This window comes from Callospermophilus lateralis, chromosome 4 (genome assembly GCF_048772815.1).
Source record: "Callospermophilus lateralis isolate mCalLat2 chromosome 4, mCalLat2.hap1, whole genome shotgun sequence".
Lineage (NCBI taxonomy): Eukaryota > Metazoa > Chordata > Mammalia > Rodentia > Sciuridae > Callospermophilus > Callospermophilus lateralis.
The window spans coordinates 1461759-1489411 of NC_135308.1; the positions used below are offsets into that span (position 1 = coordinate 1461759).

Here is a 27653-nt window from a genome sequence, read left to right on the forward strand (position 1 = left end):
TTCACAGCTGAATGGACTATGGGAGGTGGGCCCTTCAGGTGTGCCCTTGGGAACTACCCCTGCCCTTGGGCAGCTGGAGCTAGCAGCTCCCCACCCCTCCTCTGCCATGAGGTGCTGCCTCACTTAAGCCAGAGCATGGAGCCGGCCCATCACAGGTGGAAACTCTGGAACCATGAGCCAAAACAGATCTTTCCCCTTCGGAAGTTGCAGTCGGGCGGTGATGGAGAGCTGACCTGTACGAGAGGGTCATCTCTTCACTCTGCATCGCTGGGCAGAGGGTCCTAGTTTGATAGAATCTGGTTGGCCTGTTATTGCTTGTGTTGGTTGTGCTTTTGGGGTCTTGTCCAAAATCCCTTGTCAAAGGGCTCTGGGGAAAGTGGATGTTCATGTTCGAAGACAGCCTCGGCCACTGTGGGAAAGTCATCTCGGAATGTCCCCTGGTTTTGCTCTCAGGCTTCTGGGACCGCTTTCCCTGCCCTGCCTGTGGGAGCAGGGGTTGCTTCCAGACAGGATGTCTCCAGGGACTGTTCTCCGCTGGGAGTCCCGTTCTGCCTCCTGCCTGTCCTGCTCCAGGACATTGGGAGGAGAAGCTGGACAGGACAGTCCTCACAGCACCGTCTCCTCCTCACATACACTGTGCTCTTCTGCCAGCCCCTCCCTGCGTCTCACAGCCACACCTGGCACCAGCAGGTGTGGACTTTGTACCTCGGGGTGCCATCCTGGGAGCAGGCAGGAGGGTGGGCGCTGGGGAGGGTGGGGGAGGACAGGGGCCGGGGAGGGGACACTGGTGGTGCCAGGGACAGTGACTGTGGAACTCAGGAGGGGCCAATGCACTTGGGGGCTTTGGGAAGCAGTGCCTGTCCTGCTGGGCGCTGCCTGGGAGGGTGGCTGCAGCAGCGGCTCCCCTGTGCACCTGGTCCTGCACTCCGCCTCCGCTAGGAAGGCGGCTCCTCCATCCTGCCCAGGAGTGCTCTTCCCACCCCTGCCTGGGAGTGGACTGGCTCCAGCCTGGCCGCGGGCCCTGTGGTCCCAGGCTGGCGAACCTCCAGGAGGCCGAGGAAGCCGCCTGCAGAGGGTCCCGCGAGTGTTGGCACTGCCACGGCCCGGCAGCCCCTGCTTCCTTTCACACAGGGGTCCATTCAGCCCACATCCAGAATTTCCCAGCTGTTGCAGGGGTTTCCATGGAAACAGGCAGTGCCCGTGAGAAAAGGAAAGACCAGAGACCTTCTCACAGAATTTAAAGTACTTGAAATCCACTACTAGGTGGCTGGACATCGGCTCTCACAAAATCTTGAGTTTCAGGTTTTTTATTGGTCAATCAATTTTGACCATAAAATAGAACAGCTCTCTCCTGGACTGAAGTAACCTTTGGACAGCCTCTGCACCGTGTCCCGCCCTGCCGTCCTGCCCCTGCTGGGAGGGTGCCCACCTGCTGCCCATGGTGGCACTCATTTGCACGATATTCATGATGTATGTGTTAGTTAAAAAATGATTCACAGTCACTGTCCATTTGATCCTCAGAGCAGTGCTAGGAAGCAGACAGGAAAAGTGGTTTCGTCCCTCTTTACAGAGAGGAAACAGACCAGGGCCAGAGCGTTGGTTCCCAGCGAGTTCTGGAGCATGGATGCCTGAGCCTGGCTGTGGAGAAACCACGTTCGCAGAGTGGCCGGCCCCTGGCCTGTGCTGAGCAAGTCTGGTTCTGACATGTTTTCCCTTCCAACACGTGGCTTCTCACAGAGACATTTGGTGGGAGAAGGAAACGTCTGCAAATCAAGCCCAAAGGCTGGACTCCTGACCCCCACCCCCTCAGACACAGTTGCCAAGAAGGCGCTTCCCTTCTAGCTGACCTCACGCTCGGAGGTGGAGCAGGAGGGGTGAGAGCAGGTAGCCATGCAGCACGGAGTCCCTGTGCAGATGGGCACAGGGTAAGGTCTGCCTGTGCCTTCCTGCCCAGGGGGTGGGAGACACTGTCCCCCAGAACCCAGGGCGCACCAACTAAATACTGTGCCAATGTCAGTGCACTGCACCGTGTGGGGCAGAAGACGAGGGGGACGTCAAACAACACGTGGCGATGGAACAGGCCCGTGGGCGGCGGCTCCTGGTGGAGCTGTTCCCTGGGCTGACCCAGATGTCACACACAGCTGCACATGTGCTGACGCTCCTAGAGCTGGACACCAAATGTGAAAGGGTCAGTTTTATTGAATGATAATTGTAAAGGTAACATGAAGTAGATGTTGGAAAGTTAATATAGCTTTATTAACTTAATGTAGCTTTGTTAATTTACTTTATCAATGTATTGTAGTTATGTTTATAGAGTTTATCAAAACTTCATAAATGAAAGGAAATATATGCGATAATATAAAATATTTATAAGCATTCTGTAAGGAAAAATTGTTAAAAAGTTAGTACTTGTATAAAATCACGGGGATAGATTTGTCCCCTTTTTTATGAAGCTTCATAATACTTTAGAGGCAACTAACATGAGATTTCATCTTGAAAACCAGGCCTACCCTATGGATAAACCCCTGTAGTCACACCCTTAACCCAAGTGCCCACAAAATGAGGTCTCAACCTCCTCCCATGTAAGCAGTGATGCCGTTAGATACAGGTGACTATGAAGCGTGGATGGTGGACGTGAACCCATCTCGTCGGCCCTCACGTACACACTGTGTGCATTGACGTGCTGTAGGACGGGGAGCCATGTCCAGGGGCCTATGAGTTGTTTATGGTGGACGTCTATAGATCTCGTTGGCCTTCACGTACACTGTGCATTGACGTGCTGTAGGACGGGAGCCATGTCCAGGGGCCTATGAAATGTTTATGGTGGACGTCCGTAGATCTCGTTGGCCTTCACGTACACTGTGCATTGACGTGCTGTAGGACGGGAGCCATGTCCAGGGGCCTATGAAATGTTTATGGTGGACGTCCGTAGATCTCGTTGGCCTTCACGTACACTGTGCATTGACGTGCTGTAGGACGGGAGCCATGTCCAGGGGCCTATGAAATGTTTATGGTGGACGTCTGTAGATCTCGTTGGCCCTCACTATACTGTGCATTAGACATGCTGTAGGATGGGGAGCCATATCCAGGGGCCTATGAAATGTTTATGGTGGACGTCCGTAGATCTCGTTGGCCTTCACGTACACTGTGCATTGACGTGCTGTAGGACGGGAGCCATGTCCAGGGGCCTATGAAATGTTTATGGTGGACGCCCGTAGATCTCGTTGGCCCTCACTATACTGTGTATTAGACATGCTGTAGGACGGGGAGCCATGTCCAGGGGCCTATGAAATGTTTATGGTGGACGTCCGTAGATCTCGTTGGCCTTCACGTACACTGTGCATTGATGTGCTGTAGGACAGGGAGCCATGTCCAGGGGCCTATGAAATGTTTATGGTGGACGCCCGTAGATCTCGTTGGCCTTCACGTACACTGTGCATTAGACATGCTGTAGACATTTGTGGCCTTGGGCAGTTGCAGCTGGCCTGGGGAACGTGGCCTGCCCTGCCCACAGGCTGCTGGGAGACTCAGTGCCATAGAGTCGGACTAGCGCTGTAGCCCACCCAGCCTCAGTAAGTGGTGGGACGGCCGAGTGGACACGCACAGCCCACTGCCAGTCAGCGCAGAAGAACCACGGCCTCCCTGCATGTTCTGTTTCCGCCTCCCCCTCACTTCAGGGAGGGTCACAGGGGATGCGCTGGGGTGGGTTGGCCCCCGATACCAGAAACTTGGTTCAGATTTAAAATATTGGAAGTGACCAAACACCAGTCAAACCAAAGCGTGAGACATCCTGTGAAATGACCCACGTGTCCTCCACGGCAGCAGGTCCCGCTCCTTGCTCATGACGACCTCGAGGTGCAGGAGCCTGAGGTGGCTCCCAGACAGGGGACGGTGCTCTTGGGACACCAGTGACATTTGAACAGGGATCCGTCGGCAGTGGTGTGTGTGCCTAGTTTCCACCCCAGGGAAGGTGGGCGAGGGGCACTTGGGGGCACTCACCGAGCCATTCTCTGGTGTTCTTCTGTAAGTCTAAAATATTTCAAAGTAAGAATTTAAAAGAGAGAAAAAAATACTAAATTCTTGAAGATGCCACTTTTAAAAAATTCAAGATTAACCTCCAACTTAAAATAATAAATAGAATTTACCCGTGTTTCTTTCCAGCACTGCAGTAACGAGCTGTTTGACCGACCCTCTTTTTCTTGCTTGCCTTGTAGACAAAGTTTACATGGGGCCAGGACAGCTGTATCAGGATCTGCAAAACCTGCTGCACGACCTGAATGTCGTGGGCCAGATTGCTCAGCTGATAGGAAACCTTAAAGGGAGCTATCAGGTAGGTGGGGCGCGCTGGAGCTCTGTCGGGGGTGTGGGTATCTGCAGGTCTGCCACGGCGACTGCACGCTTGACTCACCGCGTGGCCTGTTGTGCCTTTTCCTTGGTTGGGTGGCCGGGCTCCGGTGTAGCTCGTGCACATCTAGCAGTGCACCAAGGTCAGGTCTGCTGGAGATGCCTCGCCGTGCACGCTGGTCCACCCTGCATGTCCTGCTCAGGTGGGGCGCTTTGGGCTTCCCTGAATGTTCTGTGTTGCAACTTGGCTTTTCCTCCTCCTCCTCCATATTTTTTAAACGCTTTTAAAATAAATGTGCTTCTGGGTTCCCTCTGTAGAACTTAAACCAGTCCGTAGCCCATGACTGGACATCAGGTTTGCAAAGACTGATTCTGAAGAAAGAGGAAGAAATCAGAGCTGCTGACCGCTGCAGAATTCAGCTGCAGCTCCCGGGGAAGCAGGACAAGTCAGTGACATCAGGGAGCCTTCCTGGCGGGGTGGGTCCCTGTCCCCGGGGGTGCTCTTGGCTGGTGCCTGGTGGAGACCGGCGTGTGGTGTGCCTTCTGTAGAGTGTGCGTCTGTTGCTCCTGGCAGGTCTGGGCGGCCCACTTTCTTCACGGCTGTGTTCAACACATTCACACCTGCCATCAAAGAGTCCTGGGTCAACAACTTGCAGATGGCCAAGCTCGCCCTCGGTAAGATGTGGCTCACCAAAGTGACCTGGTGTGCTCGAGAAAGCCTGCTGGTTGTCCTCTGTGGACCTTTCTCTGCCGAACTCCTGGTCTCAGAGGATAAAATCAGAAAGACAAAGAGACTTGGTGATAGTCCCCCCATTAGCCTGGAGGAGTGTTTTCAGAGAGTGATCTTTAAGAAGTGTGTGTGAGAGTTTAGGGGTTGCAGGAAGGAGCCTCGGGATGCCCTCGGAACCGGACTCCTGGCGCTCGGCTTTTGAGCATGAGGTGTCTGAGGCCACGGTCAGAGCGCCGGCCTGGTGTGGGCATCTCCCAGGAGCAGGCGCCGCCCGGGCTCTTCTGCCTGCCTGCTGTCCCCTGTGGCGACACACGAATCCTGAGGGCCTGCCGTGGATCTGCGTGGCTTGATGACTGTTTTCTGATTCCTCTCCCTTGGCCACTCATGTGGCTCACCACACAGACCTGCTGTGCAGACACTGGGGTGTAGATGTGTGTGCGATGCTCCTCCAGATCAGACTTCAGGGACACCTGGGGTCTGCAGGTGGACACTCATCCCCTGGGGAGCTGGGGGGGCGGGAGGCAGGGGCTTCCTGCCGTGGTGGGGCTGTACCCAGGGCAGACGGTCCACTGCTCCCTTTCTCTTGAGCTGACGGTGTGCCAGGTAGGGCTCAGAGTGACCACACATGGGAGACGGCCACTCTGAGGGGGGAGTGGACGTGAAGGTCTTTGAGATGGTTCTTCAAAGCCAGGACGGACCCTTAGCTGCAAACGTGTCTTCCTGGTACTGTCCTCCTTCACCCGCAGTGTCAGCCCCAGCACATCCCTGGTGTGTGACGGCGGCCTTCCAGGGGACTTTGAACATGACGGTGAAGGAGGCACCTGAGGGAGAGCGCGTGGGCACTCAGCAGGCGGGGCCGGGGCTCTCGCTCTCTGGGACCCCGAGTGCTGTGCCCGCTTTAGGAAAAGGAGGTGCTGCCGCCCCGAGCAATGCTGTTGGCTCAGGCTCCTGGGCAGCAGAACTGGGGTGTTGCGTGGCAGCTCCTGGGACTGAGCGCCACTCTCTGAATGTAACGCAGAGGAGGAGAACCACCTGGGCTGGTTCTGCGTGGACGACGAGGGCAGTCACACCAAGAAGGAGACACACCCTCTCCTCGTGGGACACATGCCGGTGACGGTGGCCAGGCAGCCAGAGTTCAAGGTACACGCGCTGGGTTGGCTGCCTCTCCTGTGGGCGTACCTGGGATCGCTGTGAGGGTGTGGTGGGGCTGTCCTCTGGGCCAGCCACCGCTGCTGCTTCTCCCGAGGGTGAGTCAGAGACGTCTGAGACGACAGGCCTGAGGCAGAGGTCGAGTCTGGGCTCTTGTCCCCAGTGTGGCCCTGCAGGTCCCTGGAGTGGGAGGGCCTCTGGACGGCACAGGACTGCACACTGCTGGTGCCAGGCCGGCCTGGTGCCCCGTGAAGCCCGTGAGCGCTCGTCAGGTTCCACTTCCTTGGCTCGGGCAGGCCGTGTTCCTGAGCGCTGGGGACTCCTGACCTGCCTTTCCCTTTCCCATTGCTGACCCCTGGCCACGCTTGGCCTGAGCGCTCAGGGGTTCACTTCTAAAATGTGCGCACAGGGCCCCTCAGCAGGGTCCTGCGGACCAGCATACGGAAGGTGTCTCAGAACAGAACGGCATCTGCACCCTGTGGACAGATTTGTCTCCTTGTCTTTGTTCCCTGAACCGTAGAACAGAAAAAGCATTCACGCCGTGTGCTGTCAGCCCTGACCGCCGTGCCCAGAGGCCTAGAGGAGGTTTCATGGGTCCAGTCTGTGGTCAGCTGAGGCAGAGCACATGGCAGGAGGGCGCGTCCAACGAAAGCAGCTCTGGACATGGCAGCAGGGAGCTCTGTCCCCAAGGACCCACCTGCCCTGCCACAGCTGCCTGCAGCTGCCCCCCGCCCTCCCCGCCAGGGGATTGGTGCTCAGTAGGGTCAGGCTTTCCTCCCTCACCTCTGAACGTTCCCGCACTGTCTCACGTGAGCCTTGGGACACTTCACGTGTCGACCGGAACCTGTGGTGGCTTCGTTGCGTCAGTATCACAAGTGCCTGAGCAGGTGCCAAGCGTGGAGGCTGCGCTGGGCTGTCTGCAGGGGAGAGGCTGGAGCACCCAGTCTCCCTGGGTGAGGGGGAGGGCTGGGCCTCAGCCGCCTGCCCCTGCGGCTCTGAGAGGCAGGCCCTGAGTCTGTGGCGGAGCCCCGACGAGTGCGCGTTGTGATTGGTGTCTTTAGATCGAGTGTGCTGCTTATAACCCTGAGCCGGCCCTCAACCACGAAGGTCAGCCAGATCCATCCCCCGCGGCGCGTGGCTTCCTGTGGGTAAGGCTCTTTGTTTGTACTGCAAGTTCACCTAGAACCGCGCCCACAGTCGTGTGAAGTTCAGATCTGAGCAGCTCAGAAGAGTGTCAGTCCCAGCGTGCCCAGGTGATGGCCACAGACACAAGCCTTTCTCTGATGACTCTGGGGAAAGATATGAAGTTCTAGGAATTAAAATGTTTATTTCTGCCCTTTTCCATGTAAGACTTTTACAAGACCTAATCTCATCCAGACTAGTGTGAGAGCCGTTTACTGTTTCTTGCCTGTTGGTGGTTGGGTTAGAAGGACGTTCCCCGTTTCCAGACAGTGGTGGCTTTTTACCCTGGAGACTTGGCCGTTGGAATTAATTTGTTCCAAGTGAAACACAGCATCTAAAATTACCCTGCATTTGCAGTGGCCCTTCCTGGTTTGTGCAAATGAAGGACAGTCCTCAGGCGCGCACAGGGTCTCAGGTCCACCCTCAGCCCGAAGCCCGGCTCTTCCCAGCTGGACTGTGGTCCAGGGTACTGCCTTGCCCGCTGCAGGCAGAGCTCCTGCCCGAGTGGTGTTCCTAGCCGTGCTGACAGTGCAGCGGCTGGGCTGGCTGGCATTTCATAGCATCTGTGAAGGAGGGCAGAGGCGTCATTGCCTTGGGGATGCAGGTTTTCCGCCCACAGGGATCTGGGCTAGCTGGGGGTTTCCTCCTCTTCTGGCGACACCCCACTCCCCAGGGCTGGCACAGGGACGCCGCAGTTGATCTTCCCCCCCGGCAGGGCAAAGGAGGGTGTTGTGGTAATGTGGAATAGGAGGTCTAAGAACATGCTCAAATCGTCATCAGGGTCAGCCTGGCTCTCTTGGACTGGCCCTTAGTAGGGACTCGTCCTGTGCCCATACACAAGCTGAACTGGAGCTGCGGCTGGAAGACCGAGTCTGCCACATACTCTTGGGGACTCGCCGTAGCAGGTGCACAGATGCCCTTCAGGTGCAGGTCTTCAGAGGGCTGCACGCATGGGGGACATGAGAAGGGACGGCCCACCCTGGGACATATTCTTTTTTATTTTTGAGTCTTGTTTTCTTAGCTGAGGGCTGTGAAACTCCAGCGTTGGCTTACTTAAGATGGATATGATTTGCCCTTCAGGACTGTGTGAATAGGTCTTTGCCCTGTGTAGTGAGAGTGGGTGTGTGAACACAATACCTTTATTTACTTTTATGTGGAGCTGAGGATCGAACCCAGTGCTCAGCAGCACTCTACCACTGAGCTGCCACGGCAGCCCTGGGTGTGTGGTTTTTAATGCATGTCTTTTTAAAAATGAACTTATCCCCTGTTATTGCATATTTAAAGACCTCGCTTTGTTGAAGGGCCCGGGGCCTGGGAGCAGCTGGTTCAGAGGCAGACTGCTTTGTGTGGGGTCGATCCTCACAGGAGGCTGCCTTTCTCCTGGGGGTCCCGGGGTTCCCATGTACCCTCACTCTCTTTCTCTTAACTCCCTGATCAGATTGGAAGTTGTAGTGACCAGATGGGTCAGATTGCCATTGTCTCCTTTCACAACTCCACCCCCAAAGTCATCGAGTGCTTCAACGTCGAATCCCGCATCCTGTGTATGGGGTACATTCCTGCCGAGGAGCAGCAGCGGGAGCCCAGCACCATCGTGGACCCTGAGGCCCAGGCCACCAGCGCATCTGAAGTGCCCACCATCTGTGTGGGCACGGAGGAGGGAAGGTAGAGATCACGTGGGGTGTGGCAGGGTCGCCTCAGCTGTGCCCAGACACCTAGGGCCCATCCTGGGAATAGGCGTTGGCGTGAGCGTCGGGCAGCAGGCGGGAACGACAAGATCTGGGGAGAGGGATAGGTCTCCGCACTCTGAAGTCACCAGTGATTGGGCCCTGGGAATTATTCTAGGAGACCCCAAAGAGCAATGGAAGTTTCACACCTGCCGTTGGTCCCAAGGTACTCATTTTTATCATGCTTTAAAAGCACACCACTCCTGCATTTTGGAATAAAATAGCTAATTTCGGAGTTATGTTCGCGTTGAATGTTGACATCCTTTAGTGGAAAGTTAGAATGATTTTCCTGATGTGAAGTTCTAAGCCATAGGAAGATCTAATCATTTTTAAGACCTAGAATTTCTATTTTAAATATAAGAAAGAAATCAGAGTGCTGCAGACCTGTTGGAAGTGCAGCCAGTGTGTCTCGGAGCAGGAGGTGGGCTCAACAGGGAGCAGGACGAGGAGATGGGCACCCTGCTGTCGAGGGCCCGGGGCCTTCTGGGCGGGGGGTGGGGGTGTGGAGGGCAGTGTGCAGACTAACTCGTGTTTTCTTTTTAAAGCATTTCCATTTACAAAAGCAACCAAGGCTCCAAGAAAGTGAGGCTTCAGCACTTTTTCACTCCCGAGAAGTCCACGGTCCTGAGCCTGGCCTGCTCGCCGCAGGGCTTGTATGCTGGCCTGGTCAACGGCTCGGTGGCCAGCTACACCAAGGTTGCAGGTACCGCGCTCCCTCCCGACTACTCCTGGGGTTGTTTCCGTCCCACCTTCCCTTGGCGCCTGTCACCTCTGGTCCCAGGCTTCTGTGACGTGTTCCTTCTCGAAAGGCGTCCGTGGGACACGTGGGCTCCATGCTGCGCAGCGTGCTCTCCTGGAGCCCGCCCGGGGCTCCGTCCACTCTGCCCACCCTGCCCTGAGGCCCCAGCCTCTCTGCCTCCCCTGGCAGCTCCATGTGGTGCTGCCAGCCTCCTCCTGCCCCAGCAGGGTCCTTCCTGCCTCTGAGGTTCTTGGTCCTCCTCCGGGTCCCTCAACTTCCAGCCCTCTTGGCCACCTGTCCATCTTTAACTGGCCACAGAGAGGAGCACTGCCTGGCCTCGGGGCCCTCGCAGCCTTGCGGATTGCCCAGCCTGGGCTCCCTGTCTCCCGCCTTGTCCTGCTAGCAGCGGGAGCTGGTGGGGGTGCGTGTGCAGTCCAGCTGCCCTTTCCTGTCCGTCGGCCTTCTAGAGCCTGTAGCGTCGGCACAGCACCACTGTCCTAAGCCCTTCTCTCACAACCTCCACTGTCCCTTCTCTGGAAACCCTGTTCCTGGGCTTCCCTGCCCTGTGCACGGCTGCTGGCCAGGTCCCCCTGGCTCCTCTCATGCAGGGATAAGTGCAGACCTGCTGTGCTGCAGCCGGGAGCCTACCCTTCTCTGCCTGGCCACTGCACTGCTACCCCAGACCCACACCACTGCCCACTGGCTGGCCTTGTACCCGGGCTCACGTACCCAGCGCCCTTTGGTGCTGCCCCTTGCCCTGAGGGATTTTAGTGCAGCAGACGGCTCTCCTCCAGCAAAGGCCGCTCCCACCAGGAGGGGACACCGTCCTGCAGCCAGGCTCTGTGCCCCTTGGGATTTCCCTCCCATCCTGTGGCCCACCCACCAGCACCTCTTGTCCCTGCTCCTGGACCTGCAGCCAGCCCCCACCATCACCACCTGCTCCAGGAGGCCTCTCGCCCACGTGGGTTCCTGTGTCACCTCTGTCTTCGTCTTGCACTCCTACGGTCGGCCCTCCCCGCGTTCGCTAGTGAGCTTTTAAAACTGTCGATTAGGTCTTGGCCTTCTCCTGCATAAAGCAGTCAGGGATTCCCGTGTGCTGGGAATGCACTCCCGGTTCCTGCCCTGGCCCATGAGCCCCCCTCCCCTGCAAACCCCCCTTTGTTAGCCCTGGTCCTGCTCAGAGTCTGTCCCTCCTGGAGGTCTGCACCAGCCTGATCCCAGGCACAGGACTACCTTGCACTTGGCCCCTGACCTTCCTGAGTCGTTTCCATGGCCAGGGGCTGCATCGGCCCTTCCCCCACAGTGGGAATTCCCTGGGGGTGGAGCCCCCTCATGCCACCCTAGGTGCAGCAGGTGGAGTGATGCTGCAGGTTCAAAGTGTCACTAGTTTGTGCATGGACTGTGACTGGTGTCGGTGGACTGAGAGGCCTGGCCTGAGGCACAAATGCAGGGAGAGCTGTTGCCAGAGGCGGTCCTGTGGGCCCAGGTTCACGTTGCACATGGCCCCCCAGGGAGACACGCCTACAGTATCTAGAAAGAGTAGCTAAGAGGCTCAGAAATCAGAGTTCAATTGTGGGAGCTGATCCTCAACCAAGGTAAATGTCTGGAGTATCCCACCTCTGATCTTTGGGGTCTTGTTTCAAAGGTAGCTTGCTCTCAGTGGGTCTGTGCAGTACCATCCTGGACGGCTAGTGGGCAGAACCCACTTTGCCCTCAGGAGCATGTGAAAGTCAGAGAAAACCTGTCCAGCTGAACTTCCGTGTCCCATCATAAGGAGAGGCTGCATTGCTTTCCAGGATGGGAAGGCCTGTGCATGCATGTGTAAGGGCACATGCGTGTGCAGCCATGTGCACTGTGGGTGTGCACGTGTGCTTCCATGTGTGTATATGTGAGTGGGAGGGTGTGTGTGCGTTGTGTTGGTGTGTGCATATGTGTGTGTACTTGTTCCTGTGTGTGCATGTGCACGTGTGCATGTGCACGTGTGCACGTGTGAATGAGAAGGAATGTGTATACATGTGTGTTAGTGGGTGTGCGCGTGTGTGTGCGTGTGTGTGTGCCTGGGTTTGTGTTCAGATGCATAATTGCAACTGGACCTGGTGCAGGTGCAGAGTGAAAGGCAGGCCAGTGTCCTTGGAGGCCGTGGGTGCCCTGAACACCGTTCAGCTACGTCACAGCGTGGAGTCCCCACGGCAGTCAGAGCCACAGCTTGCTGGCAGAGACTGCACAGCTCAGCTTCAGACAGGTGCCCACAGCAAGCTGTGGAGCAGGGCGTCAGTGCTCAGCACCCGAGCACAGGGTAGAACCAAGACCCGGTTCCCTGAGCGAAGTGTGCTGCCCTGATGTGAGGCCGAAGGCAGTGAGGCAGTGACACTTCAGCTGTGCTTCTGAGCATGGTGGCTTAGTCAGTGGCTAGACTGAGAATCAAAGAGTCAGTTCTAATCATTTACAGGGTGATTACATCAGTCACTTTGAAATCTGTATTAAGTCTTGCTTGAAGTAGTTTTTATTGATGAGTTTCTGACTCATACTTCATGTGAAGTGTGGCAGACCTCACTGTAGACCTTTGAAAATATTTTCAAACCAAAACGTATTCCCTGAGTGTCAGGACAGGGAGCAGTGTAAGAAGACAGGAAAGCCATTCACTTCCGTTTGGATGGTTTTTCACGTTCAGGGAAGGTGCAGTTTCTCCTCCGGATGCTGCGCATGTCTAGCAGATGATGGGGAGCTCTAAACGTGGGCTCAGTTATTCTGAATGCAGCTCCTTCCAGCCGTGACCACACCACAGTAGTGTGGCTCGCCCCTCTTGCCCCCTGGGTGCCGTGCTGAGCTTTCCACAAGCTTCATCTTGCTATGATTCTCCAGTCTTTGAGGCTAACGGAGGCATTGTCCCCACTCTACAGATAAGGCATCTGAGATTCAGGGCACATGAGCCATTTGTTTGCCACACCCCCCTCTGGGCCCTCGTCTGTCTTCCCCACACAGACTCCCTGATGGCATTGATTCTTGAGGCCATGGGCACACCCAGAATTAAGCATAAGCATCAAAATTGCTATGGATATTTTGGTTGTCTGTTATTTACAGTGATCTGTGATCCTGTTTGTTTGCCCCTGTGCATGGTTACCTGAACTCAAATGAAATTAAAAGTATTTTCTTTTAAGATGGATCCTGGAATTCAGAACCTCAAAAAGTGATCAAACTGGGCGTCCTGCCAGTGAGAAGCCTCCTGCTGATGGAAGACACCTTGTGGGCAGCGTCTGGTGGTCAGGTGTTCCTCATCAGCACAGAGACTCATGCTGTGGAGGTGAGCCCTTTCAGGCGGCTGCATGGCCTGGGGAAGGCATGTCAGAGCAGGGTTCCTGGTGCGACACCATGTGCTGTGCAGAGCCTGGGGGCTGTGTGCCAGAGGAGGGGAGAGCCGACGGGGCCTGTGACCGAGCGCTCTGTGGTGGTTCCCTGGGCACAGCAGCAGCTGGCACCTCGTGGCCTGGCCCTCCAAAAAGTTCCACTCTTACATGGCTTTTACTGTAAAGGCCTGGGCCAGCTGTCCTGTTTACCCACGACCATCTCTCACCCCAACTTTCTCTAAGCAAACACAGGGCACACGGGCATTTTCTTCAGCCATGAAAATGAATCTCGTCATGATTACACCTTCCTTTAATGCTCACATACAAGGTCATAGAAAATCTGTCCAGATAGGTGAGGGTCCAGCACCTGTCTGAGGACATGGTCCATTGACTATGTAAACAGCTGCAAGTTTAGAAACAAACTTGGGTCATTATCGACCTCTCAAGATGTTTTCCAGAGGTTTCCTGGGGGTGAGTCAGCTCCCCGGGTGGGGACCAGGCCACTCTCTGGTATTTCAGGAGGAGCTCTTGTGGCCTGTTCTGTAAGTACAGAGGGAAGTGGAACTTCGACTCCCAATAAGGAAACTTCTTTGTGTGTGTGTGTGTGTGCTGGTGATGAAACCCAGGGCCTTGTGCATGCTAAGCCGTGCTCTGCTGCTGAGCTACACCCCAGCCCAAGCATCCTCTGAGTTATGATGCAAAGCTGGAGAGTTATTGGCAAAGTCAAGTTCTTGAGAACAGGTGTGGATGCCGTCTCCAGCCAGGGAAGAACTCTGAGGGTACTGCAGGGGCTCAGGGCCTGGTTAGAGCCACGAGGTTCCTGGTCAGGGTCCTGGACAGACTCAGGCCTGATTTCTTCCCTTGGGCCACCACTAGCCTTCCTGTGTTTTTCTGCTTGGTATTTTTGGTGCTGTGGCTTGTTCAGTGTACCAAGACCAGTCAGGGAAGCGTGGCCACCAGGAGCCCCTGAGCTGTGTCATCCCAAGAGTCTTGTAGTCCAGCCCCACGCGGCCTTCCTACGGGGATGTCAGAGGCCAAGGGAAGGCAGCGCAGTTAAAGGACGCAGCGCCCAGAGCACAGCCCGAGAGCAGACTGGATGCCAGTTAGCACACGGCTCTGCAGCGTCTTCAGGGCAAGGCTCTGGCGGATTCAGAGTGTCCGCCCGACACGTCATCCCGGGGCGTTGTCAACGAGTGCAAGAGGAACTGCACCAGGCTGAGCCCAGGGTGCAGAATCTGGGCTTCATTGTTGTGTGGATTTCCCTGGGCAAGGCCTGTGATATGACCTGGTGGCAGGGCCAGTGTGCCCCGTGTCCCGCCTCGGGCTCCTCCTCTTATAACCAGGTCCTCGGAGGGTTGTTAAGCTCCTGTGTCGTGCTCCTGGTATGATCTGGGATGCCTGCAGGTCCCGGTGCTCCCGATTTCATTGGCGATTGGGAAGGAGAAGGTTATGTGCCAGGGTGTGCCAGGGTGTGCCAAGGAAGGAAGGGCTGCCGACTTGTGCTTGGCTCTTCCTACCATGGCGCTTGGGCCCAAGCAGAGCAGCTCCTGACAAGCCGCTGCAGCGTAGAATAGGGGACTCAGGGACAGGCACAGCCTGAGACCACTGCTCCTACCGTGGAGGGACGCAGGCCACAGCCTGCTGTCCATGACAGGTCTGCCCGTGTCGTCCTGTGCCTGGACAGGAGGTGGGACCTCTGGCTGACATAAGCCAGGGAGGAGATCGCCGCTGAGTGTGCAGCAGGGCTCCCAGCAGGCACTCTGGGTATGGGATTTCAGGAGGACGGTCCACCAGAGTGGACAGCAGTGCTGGAGGCAGCTTGGGAGCTGTGCTAGGGGTGAGCTGCTCTTGGGATGAGCTTGCAGAGGAGGCTGAGGACGAGGCACTGGCCCTTCAGGGCAGAGGGAAGGGTGAATGGCCAGGCTCTGGAGCAGACAGGATGTCCGCCTGCACCACTCTGGAGAGCACACAGCTGGAGGCTCTGACCAGGCAGCTGGGCAGGAGGAAAGGGATGGCCCGAGGGTAGAGGTTGAATGGAGGAGGAACAGGAAACCCTAAGAAGTTCACAGAAGATTACCACCACCCTGGAATAGAGTGAACAAGCCAGCAAGGCCACAGGCTCCAAGGCCAGTGCCCAGGAGTCCAGCAGATAACTGGCAGTGCTGAGGACAGCCATCACCAAGAGGGAATACTTAGATATAAACCTGACAAAGAGTACAGCCATGTGCGCTGGAAACTAGCGGGAGACCCCCTGTGTAGATTGGAAGGGAGGGTCCCCAGGTGGCCGCAGCACCTGCAGATTGGGCCAGCAGATCCTAGCACTCAGTGTGAAATGAAGGGGTCCGGCATGGCCAGAGTAATGTGGGAAGGCAACAGAATTGGAGGACTCACACTGCCCATCTCAGCCTCTCCCTTGAACAGCCACAGTGACCAGGGCAGTGTGGCACTGGCTCAAGGACAGCGTGTAGACCAGGGAAGCAGAGCGCGAGCCCAGGAGCAAGAGCATGTTCCGACTCTGAACAACCCAGTGGCGGGGACTGTCTGCAGCCGCGGCCCTGGGCCCACGCCACATGCAAAGGCTGATGTGGATGGGTCAGACCCAGCAGAAGAGCTCCAACCATGAGCACTCTCAAAGGAAGCCGAAGGGCTAGTCTGGTGACCTCGGACCAAGCCACAGCTTCTTAGGAAGGACTCCTGGCCAGGTGCAGTGGCCTGGCCTATGACTCCAGCAGGTGGGGAGGCTGAGGCAGGAGGATTGCGAGTTCAAAGCCAGCCTCAGCAACGTGGTGAGACCCTGTCTCAGACTAAAAAGTGAAAAGCCATGCAGATGTACCTCAGTGGTAGAGCATCCCAGGGTTCAAACCCCAGTACCCGAAAGAAAAGAAAGGAAGAAAGACAGTTGGGAGAAAGGAAGGGGTGGGCGAAGGGAGGGAGGGTGAGGAAGGGAGGGAAGGAAGGACATTAGGGCTGGGGATCTAGCTCAGTGGTAAAGCACCCTGGGGTTCAATCTCTAGAGCCACCAAAAAAAAAAGAGATGACGCCTAAATCACAGCAACTGTGTCAGTGGGAAAGAGGTAAATTGGATTCACTCAAATTAAAACTGCTTCAGGATACACAAGAAAGTAGAAAGGATGAGATAAAATGAATACAGCTCATGTGATGTGGTCAGGTGTCCAGTACACATAGCAACCAACAGTGGGCAAAGGAACTGGACAGACAGTTCTGCAGAGAAGCTGCCCAGGCAGGAGTCCTTGGAGAGAGGCCAGTGGAACCAGCCAGTGCTGCAGGCCCTGGAGGACATACATGCGGAAAAGGCACAGGTCAGGTTCGTTCCTTAGGAAGGGACACGGTGCCCTGCTCAGCATTTCCTGTCGCAGGGGCATCCCCAAGAGATCTTATTCACACACTCGGGGTCCTGTACACGGTGACCCAGCACCGGTGTTCACTGGTGGTGTGAATGCAGCACAGATCCGTCCAAGATGAAGGACAGACAAGCAAATGACGGGAGGTGCTCTGCCCAGGGTGAGGTCCTGCCACCGCAGCATGGATGGGCCTGGAGGACATGTCCAGGAAGAGAGCCACACAAAGGCCACCGCCCTCCTTCCATTCCCACGACAGAGCAGGGGCCTAATCACAGTTGCCCCTGCCCTGCCCAGGGTCCCCACAGCCCTCCCGCAGGACACAAGGGGACCCCGGTGGGAAGTGGTTGGCTGCTGTGGGGTAGACACAGGTGCAGTCTGTCCTGGGCACACTGGCAGGACCCAGTTTGCTCCCTGTGGGGGCCAGCCCCCTGAAGTGCACACCTCCAGCCCTGGGTGCCCAGCCCTGGAGGCCGCCCCACACTGCCCTGGTCCTGGGGCTCTGCTGCTGTGCGGATTTCCCAGTGAAACGTCTGTGGCAATGAGATCCAGCTGAACCAAGCCAGCCACTCAGTGCTGGCCAGGCCCGGCAGGGGCTCTGTGGCTGCTCTGTTTCAAGATAGGGCTCTTCCAGCTCCTGACGAGGGTGGCCGAGTGTCACAGGGAGTTCTTTGGGCACTCTGGTCTACCGAGGGTCAAGAGCAGTTTACCTGTGGTGTCCCGCTGCAGGAAGACCCGTGGTTCCAGAGCATGGTCTCCTTGTCCCAGGTCGCTGAGGGGCTCCAGCTGGACCCCTCCAGGGGTGGCCTTGGAGACTGCCACCTGACCCCTCGGTCTGGCCTTCTTTTGACCACCCCCTGCAGAGTCAGCTGGAGGCCCACCAAGAAGAAGGAATGGTCATCTCCCACATGGCCGTGGCCGGCGTGGGGATCTGGATCGCCTTTACCTCGGGGTCCACCCTTCGTCTCTTCCACACAGAGACCCTGAAGCACCTGCAGGACGTCAACATCACTGCCCCTGTGCACAGCGTGCTGCCAGGTACGGACGGGGCCAGCAGGGGGCAGCCTACCCTGACCCATGGCCCTGAGCAGAGCCAGTCAGACCCCTGGGCAGAGTGGGCGGCGTGGGCGGCTGTGGGATTTCCCAGCACGTCGGCAGGCCCTGGGCAGCAAGGCCCTAAGGTCAGGAACACCAGAAGGAAGGAAGCCCAAGGTGCAGAGGTGCCCGGGAGAGTCGAGCATGGAGCAGAGGGGTGGCAGAGGGCCGGGAGGGCGCGAAGGGCCTGTGGACGCTGCTGGGGACTTGAGGACTGCTCTCTCTGTGTGGGCTCACAGCCCCTGGGTGTGCATGTTCTTCCTGTGCACAGGCTTGTAGCTACTGTTGTGAGCACGTGTGCTGTGCGAGTGTGTACCCGTGTGTGTGAGCTTGTGGCCTGTGTGCATGAGCATGTAACTAGCACACATGAGCATGTGCCCTGTGGTATGAGTGTGCAGCAGTTGTGAGCGAGTGTGAAGCTGGTGTGGGCGAGGGGCCCGTCTGTAGCAGGTGCAGCCTGTGTGGGTGGGTAAGCGTGAAAGGACTGCAGTGCCCCCAGGACAGGACCGTGGGCTGTCATGGCCATGAGTGGCCATGTTGTTGACCTGGGTCACTGAGGGCTCGGGATGGGAGGCAGCCCTTGCAAAGGGATTTGGAGACTGTCTGCAGCAGGAGGAACGGAGGGCGTCTCCTTCCAGGCTGCCTGCCCTGGACCGTGTGAGGGAGGACGGGAGCAAGAATGGGAGTGGGGAGTGGCGGGATGGAAACTGGGCAGTGGGTACTGGAGTTGGTTCCACCTTGGAAAAGCACAGCTGCTGCTGAGGACGAGAGCCCCGCCTCCGTCAGCGGCTGGTGACCGGCCTCCTGTGCTCGGTGGTGTTTCTGTGTGCTCCGGGACGTCGGCCTGGTTCCTCGCCCACGGAGAGCAAGTCGAAGCGGTCAGACCCTCTTGGGCCAGATGACTGGCAGTGTGCTCTGTGCGTGTGCGTGGGGTGGGGCGGAGGCTCGGTGGGCCTGGTGGGAGGGCTGGGCATGTAGTGGGGCCAGGGAGGGGCCTGGGGAGCTTCTTCGCTGTTGCCAGCTGCTGTAATGGAGATGCAGAAGACCCCAGGCTGCTAATGAGGACAGGGCTCTGGCTCTGAGGTCTGGTCACAGTGCCGTGCGTGTCAGGTCCTGGGGAGAGGCCAGTCCTCGCTCCTGGAAGACACCTCCTGGATGTGTGCACACAGGCAAAAGGGAAGTGGGCTCTGGAGTCTGACCCCACACAGGACCCCCACTGGTGCCCAAGGCCCGCCCCTCCTGGCCTCACCTCCTGAGGCATCACCTCATCGTAGGCGCTGGGCACTGTACATGTCGTGACCGCAGCGGTGGCCATTTACGATGCCCTGTAAGAGATCAGTAAGTGAGATTCAAGGCACACAGGGTATCGTTCCACAGGAGGGATGGGGACAGGGCAGGGAGGCCTGGGGACTGTGGGGGTGAAGGTGTGGGGTGCCGTGGTCACTCTTCTTTCCTTGGGGCCAACTGTGCAATCGTCTTCAGGATGTGTAGAGGATACTTTCAGTGAGAAAAGCGAAGACCTGTGTAACATAACGTGCATGTTTAGAGAAGTAGAGTGGCTTAGCCCCTGGCCAGAGGCATGTGGACGCTGTAGGGACTTGAAGATTGTTCTCTCCAGCACAGGCCGGGGGACAGGTGTTGGCTGGCGGACCTGTTACTGTTGGGAGGAGACAAGTTGGATCTACCATGGCCCACACACCCACTCCTCTGGCTGCCGTGCCCAGGGCGCCTGGAGATGGGGCGTGGTGATAAAGGGCCTCCCGGGCAAGCAGCCACTGCGGCCATGGCTCCAGAAGGCCTGAGAAAGAGCCACAGAAATGCATGTGGCACAGCAGGCTGGGCCTGCTCTGCCTGGGTGTCTGTACATCTCTCTGCTGATACAGTCAGAAAGAAACCGAGGAAAGGAAGGCCCCGGCCAGTGTGGGCGGAGTCCACACTGTATGAAACGGTCTGTGTGCATGGCATCACAGAATCAAGTCATGCCCGCCCAGGCTGCCCTCTCCTCTAGCCCTCCCCTGTCCCAGGCCTGCCCCACCCCAGTCAAGGTGCCCACGAGGCCTTGTGGGCTCTGGTTTGGTGTACTGAGGGACAGGTTGCCTTCCAGCTCTGGGCTCCACGCTGCCTGTCCACTGGGAAGGTGGGCAGTCCAGGGCAGGCTCGGCAGCACTACAGATGCGGAGTCGTCTGTTGTGCCTCTGAAGCCGGCTCAGGTGGTGTCCTCAGGGTGCAGCGTGGGATTGTCCCCTTCTGTCTTGTGGTTCAGTGCCGCAGTCTGGCTGGGCACAAAATAACCGAGCTGCCACACAGCCTTGTAGGTTCAAAACAGGAACTCCTTAATTCTCCGCACTCCCGCGAACAACGCACGCACGCATGCACGCATACCAACCGGAAATCCCTCCTCCAGAAATCCGTCCTCTGGCACTTCCCCAACCAAAGGAACTCCCCAGGAATCCCAGCGAGAACTCCAAAGTAGCAGGCGAGGCGGACAGCAAGGGTCTAATATACAATTAAATACACAGCTTAACATAAACTTATCATCTCAATGGCTTGCTGGTGTCACCTCTCAACCACCCCTTTCTGGCAATAATGCCATGCGTCATCCGTCATCCGACTTGGCTGTGGCCCTCAACAGTTCAGAGAACACAAAGGCGGAGGGTCCGCTCTGCCAGGTCTGACTGTGAGCATGACTGTGTTTATGTTTAAGTGCTTGGTGTCTGGACTCCAGGAAGAATCACGTACACACACCTGAGGGAGAGGCGAAAGTGCCTTTCTGGGCTGTCGTAGGGATATAAAATTCAAGATGGCATGCAGATGAAGACAGGCCAACAAAGAACAGAATTTGAAGAAAAAAAGAAACAGCCACACCCTAGCCCAGTCTGTCCTTCCTTGAGATCGCAGCAGGCTCCGACTGCGGAGCATGGGGATCCGGACCCTGTGAGCCGGGTCTTTGCCTTCTGTGTGGATCAGTTCTGGAACCAGTTAGCCAGGCTGCTTCAGTGGCACCGCCACCCACACACACCACGTGGTGCCGTCAAACAGGCGAGAGGACACAGTTTAGGACTGAGATGTGCATTTGTTGGGCTGGTCACAGGATGTCCAGCACAGGGTGAAGAATGGGCAGCTGTGGACTTGGGGGCACTGTGCCTGCTCCAGGCAGAGATGTTTCCTGCATTGTCCAGCCTACACAAAGCAGGACGTGTGGGTCACACGTAGCCCTTCCATGTCCCTGCCGAGCAGATGTAACCCGCAGAAGTGATGTGACCTCATAAAAGCACCAAAATTTCCATTTAACATAAACCCCAGAGCATGTTGAAGGACATGGAGCAGCTTAAAGTGGGCGCCAGGTGACTGGTGTGCCAGGGACATGCAGAGCAGCTGGGCTTCCTCCCAGCGACTCCGCAGTGCCCGGGCCTTGCATCCCCGGACATGGGCAGCAGTGCTGTCATGCCTGGCCCTGGGCCCCTTGGAAAGCGAATGAGCAGCCGTTCCCTGGGACTGGTCTCTTACCTGGTTCCTCAGTGCTTTCAAACCAGTTAGGAAAGAGAACCCAGGTTTTACCTGCTTCCACCTGGTCACTAACCTGAGCTCCAGCCGTGCTCTGTGGAGCCTCGGGGGCCGACGGCTGCTGGTCACCTCCCACCCTTCTCCACCCGGCCTCCACTCTAGAGGCTGCGTGGGCCTCTGTGTTTATTTAGGAGACACACTTCTGAATAAAGGGCTCCTTGGCAGAGGCCAGGAGAGCTCCCAGGAAACTCAGTCGTCCTGAACGTGCCCCTCCCGACAGAGGGGCGGAGCCGGAGGACACGCGGCCAGCGGGAGCAGGGAGGCTCCTCCTCCTGGTTGATGTGCTTTTTGTCGACATAAAAGCACTTGTTGGAAATCTGACTGTTCAGAGGGGACTTTTGAAAGCCCGTTAGTTGTCTCTGAAGTTGTTTGTAAAGATATGTCAGATGTTTCTCCAGAGCCCTAAGCCAGGGGCTGGGGCTCAGGGCAGAGCGCTCGCCCAGCACGTGCGAGGCCCTGGGTTCGATCCTCAGCACCACAAAAAAAAAGTAAAGGAATTACGTCCATCTACAACTAAAAAAATAAATATTTTTAAAAAGCCCTAAGCCAACATTTCAGATTTATAATTCACTGGGGAGGAAAATTCAATTCAATCATTCCTCTGTAGAAAAATTAAAAGATTGTTTCCCAAACCAAAATATCTTTGAATGTCAGATTAAAATGACCGTAAAACAGTTATCATGTTCATTTGCATAGTTTTTAATTGGGTCTGGCCGTCCCAAAGTCCAGGCCCCTGGACAGGCAGGTGGGGCACCTCGGGAGTGGAGTAAACCACTCCTGAGCACACCCTCCTGTCCTGGCTGAGGAGGCCCGGCCTCAGAAGGCCGCGGGGAGTGCAGCCTCACCCCGGGGCAGCCGTTCCCTCGGGTGGTGAGCCGGCTCCGTGGAGAGCAGCTTCTCCGTTCTGCACTCGGGTTGTGGAGAACGCTGTTTGTGAAACCCAAACAGAAGTACAGGGCAGCCAATCAGTCCCAAGTGACACCTCTGCCACCAGCCCGGGCTCTTCCTCCTCCCTGTCCGGGTCGGAGGGAGTGGCCTCAGAGTCTCTGGACTCCTGTACACACCTGTCCCTGCCTCCTCAGATGATGGCTCTTAATGCTTAGAGCTCTCACCGCGGCTCAGGCTGAGCCAGAAAGATCTTCCTGCTCCTGGACCGTGGGGCAGCAGGGGTGTGGCCTCTGCCGAGCGTCCACCCCAGCCGCCTCAGCGCCTGTCTCAGGAGCTTCGTTTTGTTTTGTTGAAGTTTGTTTTACTCCTTTCAGATACTCTTGACAGTGCCGTGCATTTTGACATATTGCACGTACACGGCATGAGACGTACTCCAGGTAGGATGCACACGGTGTGGAGTTTCCTGGTCATGTTCTCATATAGGAAGGAGGGGGTGACGTCTGGTTCATTCTGCTGTCTTTCCTGCTCCCACCCCCCTCCCTTCCTTCGTTCCCCTTTGTCTAATCCAATGAACTTCTATCCCCTCTCCCCCCTTATTTTGGGTTACCATCCATATATCAGAGAACATTCAACCTGTGTTTTTTTTGGAATTGGCTTATTTCACTTAGCATGACAGTCTCCAGTTATATCCATTTGCTGGCAAATGCCATAATTTCATTCTTCTTTATGGCTTAATGATATTCCATTTTGTATAGACGCCACATTTTCTTTATCCACTCATCTGTAGAAGGACACCTAGGTTGGTTCCACAGCTTAGCTATTCTGAGTTGAGCTGCTATAAACGTTGATGAGGCTGTGTCCCTGTAGGGTGCTGGTATTAAATCCTTTGTCTGTATACCACGGAGTGGATAACTGGGTCAAGTGGTGGTTCATTCCAAGTGTTCTGAGGAATCTTCTCGGAGCTTTGAGAAGAAAACCACCTTGCTCACATAGGGCAAGCCCAGGTCGACCACAGCTGCGCTGTGTCCCCGGCCCCCAGCCCTCAGCAGCCAGAACTCCAGGGTTCCTGGGATCATGAGTGCTTTAGCTTTTTAACAAACATGAGTCTGTTTCAGATAAAACCAAGTGCGTTGGTTTTGAGTCTGTTTCTTTATTTTTCCTGTTGCCTAAACACTTCATGGAATGACTTCTGCCAGTCTGCCTTGGCCCTGGAGCTGGTCTACAGAAGACGGGTCCCTCCTCTGGAAGCTGGCTTGGCCTGGGGGCGTGGGACCTGCCTACCTCCCAGTGGTGCAGAGCGGGCAGGGTGGGGGCAGCTCTGGCATTGCCCTTGAGAGGAGAGGTGTGTGGGAGGCCCTCCCTCCACTGCCCGGTCTGGCCTGGTCAGAGCCCTGGCTGCGCAGAACAAGGGGCTTCAGGGGCCTTTCTGACTCCCCGGCCTGCCTCTGTCCTGACACCATGTCTGTGAGGTTCTCTGGACAGAAACTCTGGGTTCTCTCAGGCAGCGTCTTGTCTGTGGTGTGCCAGAGTGTGCCCTTGTGGTTAGTGGACACGTGTGGCTGCACAGCGGACGCCCAGGGGCTGGGCTCCCTCTGGAGGAGCCGGCCAGGTGCAGCGGGGAGGTGCCGGTGCCTTAGTGCCCTTGTCCAGCTCAGGTCCAGGAGCCTCCCGTGGGCCTTCTCACCTGGGTGGGCGCACAGGTGTGAGCGCTGCTGTGGCCATCCTGCCACCAGGCTTGGTGTCGGCTTGGGAGACTGGCCCCCGGTCCAGGGCGTTTTCAGGCAGCACACAGCTCCCTGCTGCCCTACTCCAGCATCGCTGCGTGAGCCGACTGCAGGACACAAAAGCCACTTGCCTCTCTGTTGCCCAGGGCACCAGCGGCTCTCTGTGACAAGCCTCCTCGTCTGCCACGGCTTGCTGATGGTCGGCACCAGCCTGGGTGTGGTTGTGGCCCTGCCGGTCCCTCGGCTGCAGGGGATCCCCAAGGTGACCGGTGAGTGGACGCCTCCACACATCTGCCCCTCCCTGGAGAGACTCCGCGGTTGAAGTGCCGGTTGGTCTGGTTTTACTTCCTGGGTGTAGTAAAACAAGTGCCCTTGTCCAGCTCAGGTCCAGGAGCCTCCCGTGTGCCTTCTCACCTGGGTGGGGGCGCACAGGTGTGAGCGCTGCTGTGGCAGCCGACGGTGCCTGGTAGGTCTGTCCATCTCTGTCGGTGGGCGCTCCTCGGCTGGGCACCTTCAGTGCGGCCCTCCAGGGAAGCAGCTCAGCACTGTGGCTCTGGGGACCTAAGACACCCGAGTCCAGAACCAGCTTCCAGTCCAGGAGGCCGTTGGGAAACGCCCAGCCAGGAGCAAGGCGTGGACAGAGACCTCGCCCAGCGTCTCCTTCTCAGTAGCAGGACACAGAGAACCTGAACGTCCAGAGCAGGCAGGACAGTGCTCAGAAAGTGGCTGAGCTGGCAGGGGAGGCTGGGAAACGTGGTGAGCGTCCTCACGTCCACGCATCCTGCCGTCAGCCTGGGCGGCTGGTTAACAGATGAGGATCTGCAGGACGCTCAGCCATGAGCTTCCCTGCCTTTCCCTCCTGAGGCCCTTGGCCACGCCCCTCGCCCAGGCCTGGTCTAGCAGGGGCCTCTGCCCTCCTGTCCTGCTGCTGCACCGCCTGTCCTGATCCCCCAGGCACCACTTTGCTACATCAGTGGCACCACAGCGGTGGCTCTGGGCTCTCCCCGTGGGTGAGCACTGCTGCCTGCTGCAGGCCAGCTCTCGCCCGCCACGGCAGACTTCCCTCTGCCACTCTGCTTGCCGAGCGCTGGAGTCTCGCAGTGGTGGTGGTGGTGGCCACCCGCTTTGGCCAGAGTAGGAACCCGGTAAAGCTGGGGCCTGTCCGCCTGAACTCGCTTGGTGAGGAGGGCCCAGTCTGCAGCCCGGCCCGCCTGGGTGGGGTCAGTGCTCAGGAGGCCCCAGGGGTCTCTGATAGCAGTGATGCTTTAAAATCTGAACCTGGCTCCTGGAAACGGAGAAGTCCTGATTTTAATTAAAATCATAGAATTGACTTTTCCTAAGAGCCCGAAACTTTCTTCAATGAAACAGGACAGAGTGGGGCTGGTGGGGCTCAGTGTAGAGCGCTTGCCTAGCAGGGTAGGCCTGGGCCCATCCTCAGCACCACTCAAACCCAAATAGAGAAATAAAAAGGTTAAATTCTTAAAACATTGACAGAAGCTGCTGATAATCTAGTCACTTAGTTTCTAAAACTGACACAGTTTAGTCTCGAACTTAAAAAGTCAAGGGCTGGTATTTGCCTTTGATGTAAATTTGAAGGATATGGAAAATAAATCCAAAGACCTTAAAAAAAAAGTCAAGATTTAGGAAAGTTAGAACAAATGAGAAGGTATTTAATAGGGAAAACGGGAAACAGACTGTTAGGTAAAAGCCTGGTCCTGCGTTCTCTTGGATGGACCTGCACGGGTCCTCCTTGCAGCCCTCACCCGGGTCAGTGCTGGGAGGCTGCGGCGGGGTGCAGAGAGGCCCTGGGTGGGAGGCCCGGTTCCCCCTGCTGTCTGCTCTCTGACTGACGGACGGCCGTTGACCTGCTCCCTTTTCAGGAAGAGGCATGGTCTCCTACCATGCTCACAACGGCCCTGTCAAGTTCATTGTCACGGCCACAGCCTTACACAGGAAGGACCAGGACAAAGCCAGGGACAGCCCACCTCCTAGCCTCGAGCCCCAGGAAGAAGACCAGAGGGACGTGCTGCCCACTGAGGGCACTGGTGCCAGTCCCAGCCAAGGCGACCTGGACACAGCCATCTGGTTGGCAGACTCCTTGGGACCAGTGAATCACAAGAGTGACCTGTCCTCTTCCTCTGGGTCTCTGAGCTTGTCCCAGGGCTCCGGCTCCCTGGAGCACAGGTCTGAGGACAGCAGCACCTGCGACCTCCTGAAGGACCCCACTGCCCCCCCGAGAAGCAGGGCCCGTCGGCCCAGGAAGGCCAGGGCCAGCTCGGTGCTGGTGGTGTGTGGGGGCCAGGGCCACCGGCGGGTGTGCCGGAAAGCCCGGCAGCAGCCCCCAGAGGAAATGGTGTCCTCTGTGATGGTCTGGCAGATCCCACTGCTGAGCGCATAGGTGGACACAGCCTCCTGGAAGGGAGTGGCCTTGGGGTGCAGGTCCCTGTGGCTGAGGCCACCTTCACACTGGCAGAGCCACTGAAGTGTGTTGGAAAAGAACGTGAGGTGCACCAGCGGCTCCCGCCTGCCCTCCATGTGCAGGGGACAGAGCCTGGTCCTCCCGGGCTGGCCGTCTGTGTCCTATGTGCCCCCGCACCTTCTCCTGTAGTGGATTCCTGGGGACATGTAGCTGTTCAGTAATGTGGGACTTACTAACAGTAGCTCTCAGAATGACTCTGCTTGGCTCAGATTCCCTCCCCTTATTTATATATTCTATATTTGCAAGTTCCAGGGTAGAATTTATAACAGTTTTTAAAAGCCAGGTAACACCCACTAGTCCAGTCAGAATGGTTTACCTTTGGAAGGGACCTGGGCTTTCCTAAGGGGTCTGATGCTTGTACCGTATATTTTAACAAAGCATTATATTTTATATTGCATTTTCTATTAAAAATTAACAGTTAAAGCCAATGTATTATCTATGGTGTTTGACAAATAATCTGCTTTGAACCAAAATGTTCAGTACCTGTCAACGTCAGACTCAGGCATCAATGCCAAATCCTCTTCCCTTGTCATATCAAATACTTTCTGGACATCCTCATCAGGTGTGTGGGTTTCAGTACTGAGTACAGGAGAGAGCTCTGAGTTTCTGGTCCCAGGCATTTCTTGCCCCATAGACCTGGAGTGCTGTGCACGTTTGAAATCTCATCCTGAGGACTCACGGTGTTCATCAGCCCAGGAGGAATGCCCCCACTCTGCCGTGGAAACGTCCCTGCAGGACACTGCTGCTGGCCTGGGAGCACAGGAGGAATGCCCCCACTCTGCCCTGGTGCTGCCTGCTGGGGTGCACGGCCACTGCTGAGCTCCGTTTGTTCCTCCTGTGTTTCCGTACCAGGAGCTAGTACCTGGTGAAGTTGGGTCAAAACAGTAAGAAAAAAGCCGATTGCAGGCATTCCCCAGAAACATTTCTTGGCACTTTACAGATGACTAAAAATGCTAATTTTATGACTTAGCCAAATATTTTCTGAGTTGCATATACACTTCCAAGCTTTCTTAAACTGTTAGCTGCTGTCTCCTTTCATAAATAAAGTCTTCTTATTAAAAAAGAAATTCAGCATTACAAGTTGCCTTTCTCCCCCTGCAAGAGACTCAGCCCCCACCACTCTGATGGTGCGTGATGTCACAATTAGGTTGTAAGGGCAGAGCCAGAAGGGTGACCCCCGCATAAACACAAAAGGGTAGCTACACCCAGGAAGGGAGGTGCGGTCTGGCCAGTCCTTTGGCATGGACATCACCACTGGCCAGCCGGGAGACTTTGTGTAAACCCCAGACACTTGCTGAGTGTGGGAGAAACTGCTCTGGACCGCAGGGGACC

At 56.6% G+C, this 27653-nt stretch overlaps 1 protein-coding gene across 1 annotated transcript in view; it reads left to right on the forward strand.

Moving 5' to 3' along the window:
• Arhgef10 (Rho guanine nucleotide exchange factor 10) overlaps window positions 1–27345 on the forward strand; it is a 43724-nt gene extending 16379 nt beyond the window's left edge. The window contains exons 3-13 of the mRNA XM_077109221.1: window positions 4215–4330; window positions 4663–4790; window positions 4919–5019; window positions 6093–6214; window positions 7285–7371; window positions 8844–9067; window positions 9675–9832; window positions 13027–13169; window positions 17435–17609; window positions 23989–24111; window positions 25723–27345. Coding sequence (XP_076965336.1) covers window positions 4215–4330; window positions 4663–4790; window positions 4919–5019; window positions 6093–6214; window positions 7285–7371; window positions 8844–9067; window positions 9675–9832; window positions 13027–13169; window positions 17435–17609; window positions 23989–24111; window positions 25723–26240 — 1895 coding nt within the window. The 3' untranslated portion in view covers window positions 26241–27345. The remainder of the gene's footprint in view (window positions 1–4214; window positions 4331–4662; window positions 4791–4918; window positions 5020–6092; window positions 6215–7284; window positions 7372–8843; window positions 9068–9674; window positions 9833–13026; window positions 13170–17434; window positions 17610–23988; window positions 24112–25722) is intronic.
• The last annotated feature ends 308 nt before the right edge of the window (window positions 27346–27653 follow it).